At 39.7% G+C, this 12,470-nt stretch overlaps 1 protein-coding gene across 3 annotated transcripts in view; it reads right to left on the reverse strand.

Annotated features, from left to right (window-relative positions):
* The window catches only part of PHACTR1 (phosphatase and actin regulator 1), a 306,934-nt gene that overhangs the window by 43,171 nt on the left and 251,293 nt on the right, over positions 1-12,470 (reverse strand). For all 3 annotated transcript variants that reach the window (XM_069008087.1, XM_069008088.1, XM_069008089.1), the window contains exons 10-11: positions 6,331-6,539; positions 4,681-4,837 (exon numbers count right to left, since the gene is read on the reverse strand). In XM_069008087.1, coding sequence (XP_068864188.1) covers positions 4,681-4,837; positions 6,331-6,539 — 366 coding nt within the window. The remainder of the gene's footprint in view (positions 1-4,680; positions 4,838-6,330; positions 6,540-12,470) is intronic.

Genomic DNA, 12,470 nt, shown 5'->3' on the forward strand with positions numbered 1-12,470 from the left:
TAGTTTGTCACTTTCTTTGTTTCTCATTTTACTAGTTAGCTAATGTGCAGAAGGCTGCTCCCCCACCTCATCTCTCTTTGCTTTCACACTGGGCATGATAAATATGACCCCTACAACTAACAGCTTTTGGCAGCAGCACAGCACAAACTCTTGTTGGATTGCAAAATCTTACTGGCCTGCCTGTGGCACCTTCCAGTGAAGGGTAGCAGTACCTTGACAGCCTTTATGTGTCTCCTCTGCCTCCTGACCTGCAGACAGTGGATAGGAGTGCACTGATGAGACCGACATTATGCTGACTAGTAAGAATACTGTGAATATCAAGAAGTTCCCTTGACATTGATTATTAACATGATGACAGCACACTGGATTACCAGACTTATCATGTAATTAGATCATCCAATTCCAGCTGGTGGGAGAAGCCAGGATGGAAACAATCAGGGAAAACAATTAAATACACCATGTTCTTGAAAAGCAGCAGACCAAAACCTCAGCTTTAATACTCCCATATCTAATTGCTAATGAGCACCTTCACCAGAGTTGGTGGGTTAAGAGACTCAAAAATACTTGAATACTTTAGAAAGCCTCCCTTGCAGGATGTGTGGCAGATCAGTCAGTCTAAAAAAACACCTTGTCTCAGGGTAGGGGGGAGACTTTGTGAAAGACACACAAAGAAACCAGGTCTTCCCATTCCAAGGGAGCACAAAGTCCTCAGCAAAATCTGGTGTTTCTGTAAAGGGCTCTTGTGTTACTAAATATGTTTATTGAGAAAGTCTGTGTGGTCTCTTATGACCACCATTAGGATTTCTTGGTGAAATAGAAATGCAAGGACTGGCACTGAAGCACCTGTCTCAGTACCAGGGGACATTCCTGCAGTCTCTGGGAGACATTCAGCTCTGCTGTCCATCACCCATCAGTGCTGGCCCTCCTTCTCACCAGGGCTTCCTGACAGGCCTTTATCATTGCCCCGGGAAAACCTCCAAGCTTCACTGTCATAGCCTGGATATGCCCCATTCCTCCCACCCTGACAAGTTACTGAAAGCTAAATCCAAGTCTTCTTGGCTGCTTCTCTAGCCTGAATAACCAGGGAACCTGTGCTTCCCAGCAGGTCCAACACAGCCAGTGAAACAGGCAGAAGTGAGAAGTCTGTCTTTTTCCTCCCTCCCTCCCTCTCCCTGTTAACTTTCAGAGTCCTGCTTTCTCTTTTCTGTCTTACAGTCACACATGCACACTTCTTGAGCAGCTGTGAAGCTGTGTAGGCACCAGAGGGATAAAATGGAGGAGGAGTTTGGGAGAAGCTGAACAGGGGAAAAAAATAAAGGAACACCATACCCACTTAAAGATTTACTTAGCACAGAAGGTTTGCATTTCAGAGTAGAAGTTAATGGAGTTGTAAAGGCTTTTAGCAGCCAAGAATATGGCCGCCAGCATCCATTTCCTATCCCCATGTCACATGTGGTTTTGAGCTGAAAGTTCTGCATCTTAATACACTTTTGCTCCTTACTTCATAGTAGATGTCACATTTTGGAGTAATCCATTCTGGTTTGGTTAGAGGAGGAGGTCTTTAATTAATTGCTGTAATCAATTGCCATAATTGCTATGTAAGGACGCCTGAGAAATGGTTTATGGTGCAGTGGCCTATTCATGTGGCTGGAATATGATGTGGAATCTCCTGCCTTTGCTGGGACATATTTTGCCACCTTGGGCAAGCAGCTCCATTTTTGCTCGGGTCGGCATGTGCTGAGCCACAATACAGGACACAGACCAGCAAAGCACAACATTCATGTGAAGAGTTTCTATGATAGGCACAAAGAATTTGTCTCATGGCTGAGCAAACATTGAAGTGCGTAGTAAGCCAGGCCCTGCTATAAGATCCAGTCCCTGCAGCCTCCCCTTACAACTGGCCTGGTGTAAGTCAAGGCACTATTCTCCCAGCATAGGAAACTGAATTCTGCTCTGGAGTCTCTCTTCCAGTTGGCTGATGTAACACTAAAGTCATAACAATTTTCTGGGAATAACAGGAGGTTCAGAAGTTCCAAGCTACATTTAAACAGGATCTGAACAGACCTTTCTGAGCCAAATTGATTCCCGGTACAACTCTAATGAGGCTGGAGGAACTGCACCTGGGATGATTTTAGTTCCACACAATATGTCAATGGCCAATCTCAATATGCCTGGATAGAGGCATCTTTGAAAAAGACATTCTCTTTTTAGTACTAAATTCTGATCTGCCAAATGTGGCAGCCAATGAGCTCTTCCAAACTAAATACTGTGAGGATTATGCATAAATACTGAAGTATCCTAATCAGCCTCTTGCTGAAAATTAATTGGTCCATTACAGACAATAACTATATTCTGAAGTTTTTATTCTGCATTTTTTACTTCTGTAAGTAGCATATGTGATTTGATTGGCTGGATATTTTAAACCCTAGGGAGCCATTGGTGGAGCAGTACAAATCCCTCTGAGATCCAAAATTGCCAGCTGCAATTATAGTCTGCATCTAGCATCTTCTCTAAGGACTATAAATGCTTCACTACTTCAATTTTGCTTGGCATTTGCATCACTGTGTGACAATTACCAAGCAACAGCAAAGGATGGATTCAGTAATAAAGTCAGGACAGTAAGGAAATACTGTCCAAACTGAAATATTCTCTCTATTTCAACCTAATATTCATCATTCTGTGCACATGGATACATAATATTTAGATATAAAGCACTGGTAAGACAGGCACCTTTCCTTTTAGCTGCTGAAATGCCTGTGGCTTCTTGCATATTAGATATGAGCAAAATTGTTTTCTCCTCATATTTCTTGATTGTTTTCACCTTCTTAAAAGGATGAGATACTAAGTTGCAAATACTAGTAATTAAAAGGTCAGACTGGCAATTATACCACTCCAGTTAAGGCTTGTGAAATTCTACCCATTTCAGTGATGGGACGCGGGAATGAAACAGCAATTTCATTCAGCTCAGCTATATTTTGAACTCATATATACATAGCTTTAATTATTTGAACTATTTGTGATTGCCCCTAAGTCCGAGCTATATTAGAAGACAAGATCAAGCATTATAGCTCAAACTATTAACACAAATTAGCAGAGAAACAATTGGGGAAACAATAAACAACATTATGAGAATATGGGGCTTAGACAGGAAGGGTTTTGGGTATTGCCAAAAATAGTTTCCCTTGTTAAAAAGGCATATGCTGAAAAATATTGTTTAGCAAGGAAAAAAGCAGGATTTGGAGAGGTGAAAAATAAAATACTTACAATGAAATAGACTTGGTGCACAGTGAGCTGTGCAGAATCAATGTTTGTAAATGACACTACTTCCCTTGATCAGCCAGAGCTGGAAAATTTCAGAAAGACCTAAGTAATTTAGGCAAAAAGGCAACACAGTGGAAATATTGTTCAGTGTCATTGCAAGGTCAAACAATGAGATATACTAAGAGAAAAAAAATTAAATTCCTCTCATGCTTCAAAATGGTTCAAATTTAATCATATAAGCACTGGGACCTTCCTGTTCTTTGGGACCCAGGGCTCCATTGCAGGTGTAGTCTAACAAGGCTGGAATAAAGCCGAATAAAGACTGAACTGAAAAATCACAGTACCAGCAACAGTGCAGCACCATCTTACATATTCTGGGCATGTTTGCTGAAGCCCCTCAACAAGAATACTGAAAAATTAGACAGGTCTTGGAGTAGGCTAAGCATGATCCAACACAAAAACTTTCAAAGACATGTTGGAAAGGTGTGGTTAGTTTATTCCAGGGGCGATAAACAAGTTCATGCCAGAAAAGTAAATAAAATGCTGAAAGTGGTATTTACCAGGAGCTCCTATTCTTCCAGTCTCCACAACATGGTAGCAGTGTTTCCCCCTTACCCGCCCACCCCCAAAATAAAAAAATTAAAACCTGCAAGAAAATTCCCAACAACTGGCTGCTCATCTCCTCGTGGTTTTCTTACTGGAGAGAAACTAACAGCATTCACCAGCTCTGTATACCACCAAGATGACAACATAAGAGGATTAAATTGATTACAGAAATCCTGACATGTGCATAGAAGGTTCTTAGACAGTTCTATCTGACCTCAGTTTACTAATTCTTGTCAGAAATCCTCCACATTTAATGGCCACCCCTTTATACCCCATGCAACACAGAACACCAGAACAGTTGGTGAGTAACACTGTTATGAAGAAGTAAGTGCCTAGACAGGGTAAATCTGTCCAACCTGACCCAATAGAGGCAAGTACTAAAGGACTTAACCTATTCTGTACCAGGGAAAGCCTCAGCTATTCACAGGAGATGCAGTCAGAAGAGAAAGTTATACTTCTGACCTCTGGCCAAACTAATAGCTTATAAAATAGCACCTGCAGCTACAGTCCAAAATGGTATCAAAGCTAAACATTTTCCAGTGAGTTACCAAAAAGAACCAAATTCACGTAGATCATGCTGATACTTAATACAACCAAAGTTCCCATAGCATATGCCAGGAAAATGAAATCAGGAGTTGTATGGGAAGCTTTATTGGAGCAGAAATAATGTCTAGACCCATTTTTTTCCTCTCCATGGCTTTTCCTCTTGAACATTGTAACCAAACAGATCTCAAATGTTCAATGTCTAAGGAAAAAGCTACATCCCACCACATATTTCCAAAAGCAAGAGTTAAAAAAACATTTGTCTCTTACCTTGTTAGCTTTGTCCCAATCTGCTGCCTAAGTTCGAGCCTCTCTTCATCAGTCTGCATGGGGAGGATGTTCTTTTCCTCCAGCTCTCGCTTGGAAGGCCTGTTGCTCAGTTTGATTGCTAAGGAGTCCTTCCTGCAGAGTTTCCTTGCCAGGGGGCCTGTGGGAGAGAGGAGAGGCTCTGCCAAAGGAGGTGTCATCATTTCATTACAACATGCAGCTGGCAAAGAAGCACTAGCCAAGGGAGGATATGAGGCTCTCCTTTACACTGGTATGGACTATGGGAAAAGGGGTGTCATTAACTTCATGTGCTCAATTAACCTCGATTCATATCATAATAAGGAAAAGCTGAAATTGGTAGGTATACAGGAGATAGAAATTAATATATTGCTCCATAGAGGGGAGTGGATAAGAAGGACTTGTTTTAGAATTGCTAGTAGCATCTGTAGCTTTTTCTAGCACAGTATTTCCACATAATGGAATGAAAAATTCAACCTCAGAATTTGGGTGGGCAGCAGAGCTACAACAAGTGAAAAGAGAGGGGTATCTGAATCTCTCCTGCACTGTAATATCAAGACATCCAAGCCAGCACTAGAAGAAGTCAAAAGTCAATCAGAAACAGCACAAATCTCTATGTACATGAACTGACTGCTTCTCAGGCAGTGACAGTGCCAAAGACACTGTAAAAACCAGTGGCCTTTTATGCCTCAAATTTGCTTTCTCAGGCTTGTGTCTAAAACAGTTTGAGCAAGCAAGACAGACACAAACAGCGAGACACAAACACATGAGAATTTTGGCCTTTGTCAGGAGAGTGTGAGATAGTGCAGTTTTGCTCTGTTTTTAGTTTAGGAGCAAACACTGCTTAATTTCACTTGCAGGGTAAGGTGGAGTTCTGAGGAGATGAAATATGCCTGTTTTAGAATCTTCTTTCTGTGTGTTTTAAAAGGGATGTTTGATTGTACTGCGTCCAGTTTTCAGAAGAAAAGAAATGCAAGGGCCTGGAACTTCAGTCTCTGGGATTACAAGCAGTTGTCATACATAAAGTACTGTATCTTGTCTTCATAGGAGAGTCCTACGATGCCATACTGGGGCAGGAGTTGAGTTTCCTTACAGAGGACAGGAAGGCCACAGGTCTTTTCACAGTCTGTAACTGTGATATGGCTATCAATTAACCTCTTCTTATCTGAGCCAAATCCTCTGTGACCCCTTTCAAAGCATGTGCACGTTTATGATTCTGAAGTGATTTAATATTGACTACATATAAAAACTCTGATTCTCTACATGTGGCACTTACTTCATCCTTCTGAAGTAACTATTGAGATGATCTTGACTTAAGCCAAAGGCAGGACTTCTCTTCACCACGGGCACTTGGGAAAGTGAATCCAAACGCCAATTTGTAATTGAACTAATGTAAACCTAAACTTGTCATCTGAATTTGGCCTGAGCACTATCCAGACAACGATTCATGTACATCAGGGGAACCACTAAAAATTCATACTACTTGTTATTTTGAATTGGCATCCCCATGTAGTCAAGCCCTGAGAGTTGCAAAAGCCACAGCCAAGAAAGAAAATACAGAGGCCTTGTGTTTCCTTTGTGTATTTTGAGTTCAGAGTAAAATAAGTGAGAAAGGAAAAATGGAATGAGTCTTACTTGTAAATAAGGAGTTATCCTCCTCTTCATCTTCCTCTTCCTCCTCTTCCTGCCTTGGATAGAGGCAGGAAGAATCTTCATAGTCAGTTTCATGAGGCACATTTTCTTTATTGTCATCGCATTCGATCACAACAGTTGGCACTTGTCTCATGTCTGGAAGGCCCCCAGGTCCTGTTTTTGTAACACTGTCACTTGTGTGTAAACCAGAGCTGTTGGGAAAGAAAAAGAATAAATAAACTAAAGGAAACAGCTCAATGAAAGCCAGAGTTGCTTCTCTCACTGTGTATAGGAAAGTAGTGGTCTTTCATCCCTTTTTGAGAAGAAATGAGAACAGCAAGATCTTCAAGACCAGCAAGACATCTAATGGGTTTAAACGGAGTCCCTTATTAGATTTAGGGTACAACACTTACTAGGGGGAGGTAGGACAGTTCTAAAGATCTGTGGCAAATACTTAGTGACCAGTTACTCAGAGCGGTAAGCACCAGCTACTCAGTGGTAAGCATTTCTCCAGCCTGGTGTCTGTGTGACCTCTCCACTGGTGTGCAGACAGCAAGGAGGAAATGTCTCACCTGAATGCGAAAGGCGGAGTAAGACAGGGAGGAAGTACAGACTGTAGAGGATAACTGTAGAAAGGCAGAGGGAAAATATGGCTTGCACTAGCTGGACAATATGATGTTGAGTGACTTGAGGGGATGGCAAAGGCACAACTTTCTGACGTGCAGGGGAGTGAGCATGTGAAACTGGGCTTGGAGAAAAGGGACTTTGGGATCAGGTGAGAGTAACCAAGGAAGTAGCCAAAAACTGGGAGGTTTGTTTGCTAATGGTACAGTTACATACTGGGGGGTGGCCATGATGATATCCCTTCTCCTGCCCCAGCTCCTTATCCAACCAGGTGCTGAAGATCAATCAGAATTGGTGCTAACATCGTATTTCTTTTGTTAGAGGTGTGATTGATTATTTTCTGCATCTTATAAGGTTAAGACCAGTGGTGAGGACTGCTACCATCTAGCTGTTTGTGTTGAATTCTAAGCCCTTTACCAAATAACATATCAAATAGGAAAACAGGAATATGAGGAGGTGAAGATCAATGTCAAACACAAAGTGAAAGGAAAAGTCAGGAACAGAATCATGTTTCCCAACCAATTTTTATCTAAATAGCTCATGTTGCTTTTCCAGCGTGAAATCAGAATGAGAGAGTGGCAGGAAAATATGGTGGTAGTCAGGATTATTTGTGAGACAGCAGAAACTGCCCTCTCTCTGAAGTCCTGGCTGATGCAACAGCTATACAAAAAATGGGGAACGTTTGCCTGTTGGACACCCTCTCTATGTCAAATGCCCATTTTACTTTCCAGAAGAACATAGGTGTGAAAGCAGATGTGCTGGCCAAGTTGACCTTGAGGCACACAAACTTGGATCTGACAATTATTGAGAAGCCTCAATTGCCTTGAATTAATTTTAGCCTGCTCTGAATACCAGAGATATTCTGCATCTTGAATAAAATGTAGTCTTCTCTTTAAAAGATTTCTACTGAAATCTACTGACTTTACTATTTTCCACTTGAAACATTTTGCTTTCTTCTAACCAAAATTTAGAATGGATTCTTAAATGGCTGACAGATAACATTCAACGGAGACTTTTAAAAATGTAGTTCTAGGAATATAATGCTATAATGTTCCAAAATATGCTTAGGGATGAAAGAGAAGAAAAGGCTTCAGATCCTGTGAACACACCATACCATGTTGTTATTATAATCTTAAGCTTCAAAGAAATAATTTTGTTAATTCCAACATTTACTACTGCAGACTAACCAACAGTGAGATGCAGAGCTTTATTGGATGCCTTGAAGAGAGAAACTCCATTTTCTTTGTGATAGTCCATTTTTGTATCAGAGAGATTAATGAAGAATTGGCTTGCAAATTTTTGTACTGGACTTCAATGAGCTTGACACGAAAAACTTTATCCCAGATGCAGTTTTAGAATTCATCAGCTGAATTCTCATAATGACACATCAACGCACTACAATTTTTAAAAACTTTGAACCAACTTTTAATTTACTGAATTGCTTTTGGAATTTTTATATTATGAACTTCATTAAATCTGCTTTCTCTGTAAGCTAATTTTTGAGTAAGTCTTTTAAAGAGGAAAGAGAGGAAATTTAAAAGTCTGGAAGGAAATTTCTGAGAAAAACTGTAATACTGTGAAATTCTGTTAACATTGCTAAAAAAAATACCCCAAGCTTTCCAATTGCACACATGCAACCACTGGATCATTCAGTCAATTTTAGAACAATAAATACACAGAGAGTAAGTACAAATTCATTAAGGCCCTTCTGGAAGTACAAATGAAAGGAACAAGAAGTAGTTCAGCATCCTGGACTATTTGGTGCTTCCCTGTTCTGTGAAGGACTGATGTAGAATTACGGATGCATCCTTATGGGTGTGTACACAGGGTAGCAGATATCAAAGTGATCCATCAATTTAGGTTATCGAACAGATATTGGATGGCAACAAGATTTTCAAGTTACCAGAGAGGATTTTTATCTGAACTAGTGATCTAGAAATAGCTTCTCATCTCATTGTAAGTTTTCTGAATCATCCGCTTTCTTGATAATACTACTTTCTATTTTAAGCCCCTCATTTTTCCTAGTGTTTTGTGTCGTTCTTGATTAAAATCAGCCCTTTCCACAGCAATTTCACTAAGTCAGCTGTCTAAGCAGAGTGCTTATGAAATACATGCAGTACTGCAGTATACTTAAGAAAGACAAATCAAGGTCACTGGATATGTCCATTGTGTATAAATGACTCTGGGTCATTAGCAAAACTCCCTCATGGTCGGGTGGTCTACACCACAGAATTTTTTTAGCATTATTCACCAAAAAGCACACTATTGTTTCAAAAAGCCCATTTTAAATCAGTTTTGTGTTTTGCAACAAAATTAGAGAAAAAAACTACAGTTAAGCAAGTGCTTGTTTCAAGAAGATCTTAGTGCACGGATTTGAACAATTCATAGCTCTCCAGTACAAGAACTTGCAATTACTGCTGCATCATCTTTACATGATCAAAACAGCAGGAAAGTTACACCACTACAGCTTGCAATGTTTTTAGAGAGAAAATACTTTAATGAAAAATCACAATTTAAGCATATGAGTGACTTATAGTACAGACAAAATAAAAAAAAAGAAAAAAGTGAAATACCTCCTGTAAAATCTAGTGGGAAAAACCTGCACACTTCTCATCTGTTATCCCAGGCCCTTTGATTTTGGAATAAAGCGTTACATTTTTCTCAACATGTTTTCAGATCCAAGTACACTTTTCTGTACTCACCAGTTAAAACAAAATATCTGAAAAAACTTCAAACCATTGTATATACGTTTCTACTACAGGAATGTGTGTGAGAAACAGAGAGAGAAGGCAGAACTATAAATATGAAGTGCTTCTATCCTTAGGCAATGCTAAAGTTTAGACAAGATGCAATTCTCTTGACAAGTTTTATGGAAGAGAAACGTTTTCTGACTCAAATATGTTTCGTAAGATTTACAAGACACTGGCAGTAATGTCTAATGCATCTCATTTCATAAATCTACAGTCTGAAGCTGAGCTGGGTGTCCCAGAGGAACTGGTCTCACACACAGTCTTTTTGGACACAGTGATTTTTCACTGCTCCGCCACGGAGGCAATTCTAGCCCGGAGTGAGATATTGCCACTTAACAGCTCTTTAGTACGTACGTTGAACAAACGGAGGCCTGGATTCATCTGCGCCCGCTCCTGTACATGAACCCACAGAGTAAATGAAATTAATTGCCACCTTTCCAGACAGGCTGAGAATTATACAGGCAAGGCAGAAAATCAGGCTATTTCAGATCAAGAAACTGCCTCACTAAGTCAAAATTAAAGACACATTTCGGTGTCACAAGAGGGTTTATAAAGCTTCCTTAGCCACTGTTTGTGATGCACAGCTTTGGGGCATGGTGTTTCTTCTCAAATTCATTTCAGTCAGGAGGTTGAAATCTGCGTATTTTGGTGGCAGGGCTTACGAGATTTTCATAAACTCCTAAAATGCATTCTAAAACGGTGAAAAATGGTGCCCAAATCTAGAGTTTTACTTACGCTTGACACACACCCTTTGGGCTGAAGGGGAAAGTCATTTGCAGTAGGACACAAATTGGCAACAGAGGTTGCAGAAAAAAGGTTACATGGAAATTACACATTCCTCTGTTTCAACTTAATCTACCATAAAACTGGTAATTTATCAGGGAGAATTGAGGCAAACTGGCAGCACAAATGACATGTCATAATAGTCATACTATGACAAGGGGCAGATTGCCCTTCTGAGAATAGGGTATGAATAGACATTATGAGTACCAGAAAATGTTTGCAATCAAAAGCGTTAAGTGCACAAATGAACTTAATGTTCTATAATGTCTGTAATAAAATTGAATAAAAAAATCCAGGAAGTAACTGCCATTTTAAGCCATAAGAACAACTGGGACTTGAATAGCTATTACATGCTTTTTAATGTACCTTAGGACCTTAACTTATTAATATGCACTAGATCTAGGTGAGGCAGTTACATGCAATCACTCCTGCAGAGGGGAAAATAGAGAGACTCAGTAACTTTCTCAAGGTCAAAGACAGAAAAATCTGGCTTCCAGGTCTGTACAGAGGGAGAGCTCATTTTTCTCTGGCAAACCTGTGGCTCATTGGCAAAGCACTGATTTCAACTATTAGTCTTCAGATGTTGTTACACTATCCGAATTCCAGAGACCTTAACTGTGTGAGCAAAAAATCCAGATTGCTAGAGGAACAGAATGTTTTAGCCTTTCATCTGTTTTTCATGTCCACACTCAGAGACGTGGTGAAGAGGAGAGTTGTGAGGTCTAAGAAAAGTTTACTGGGCAAAATATGGATTTGATACAACCTAATACAGCAAGTATCAATAGAGCTTAAATGACCTTGAGGAGCTTCCACTGCACCAGGATCAAAGAAACTAGATACAAGGAAGAAAAGGAAAAATTCCAGAAGGAAAAAAATTTAGAGCTGAAACCTGATCTATACTTGTCTATATGATCATCCCTTATTAAAAACAAAACACTATTCTAAATAATCCCTCAAAATACCAGACCTGGCAGCATTGCTACTGCAGCACCATGGCAATTATTCTGTTAAGTTGTAGGATACTTTTGACATAATGCCTGACATCAGAAGAAAAAGCCCCTTAGTATTCACCAGAAGGTGCCTCAGAGACTTATCAGGCTCTCTCATCTCCTCAAGATTATTGACCCAACAGCAGTGGCCCAGTACACTGTTAGCTTGGAAGGAACAGCAAAGGATGTCACTCCATATCCTGTGCATGCTACAGAAGTGAGCACACTACCAAATTTCAAACAGAGGAAGGAGATCTAGGATCTCTGCAGTTTTAACAGGTCCTCAAGAGTTTTGGGCTGAAGTGTACAGTGACAAATACTGCAGCATAATTTCTCTTGGGTTTAATGTAGATTTTTACAATAAGGGAAAGTAAGCACTGTCAAAAATTGTAGAAAACAGTGGCATGGTGTTGTATTTGGTGCAAATGATTGTCTCCCAAGTTAAATGAATATATTTAAAAAATCTGCACAAATCTTCAAGCAAACCTGGCAAATTTATCTAGATCACAATGTGGCTTGAAAAAGCAAATGAAGAATTTAACAGCAAGATCAGCTCCACAGACCTGTAAATGGTTTGAAATACTTCTACCTCTAAATACTACAAAAATAACAATTGCTGTTGCAAAGGAGACAATCATGACCTATTTTCTCCCTTGTGAATGCAAAAGTTATTGATTTGTTTTGACAAGCAGCACAACTGAAGTACTCAATACATTAATCCATGATTTAAATAACAGTTTATCAACACAAAAAAAAAGGCTGTGAAAAATCTGTCTCCAATATCATGAACTAGGATTCATATTAATTTTAAATGTGAAATATCAGTGCCACAGCCTTTTCTTATTTTCTTCTTATTAATTGCAAAGGGAAGCAATTGCTTCACATTGGGACATGAATCCTTGCTTACTCAGTTTTTAACACGCAGCAGAGCTTCAGCTTCAAATTAATAGCTAAACCCAAACAGCATCACTGTCTTGAAATCAGTTAAATGTATTTG

The sequence above is a fragment of the Aphelocoma coerulescens genome, chromosome 2 (genome assembly GCF_041296385.1).
Source record: "Aphelocoma coerulescens isolate FSJ_1873_10779 chromosome 2, UR_Acoe_1.0, whole genome shotgun sequence".
NCBI classification, from domain to species: Eukaryota; Metazoa; Chordata; class Aves; order Passeriformes; family Corvidae; genus Aphelocoma; species Aphelocoma coerulescens.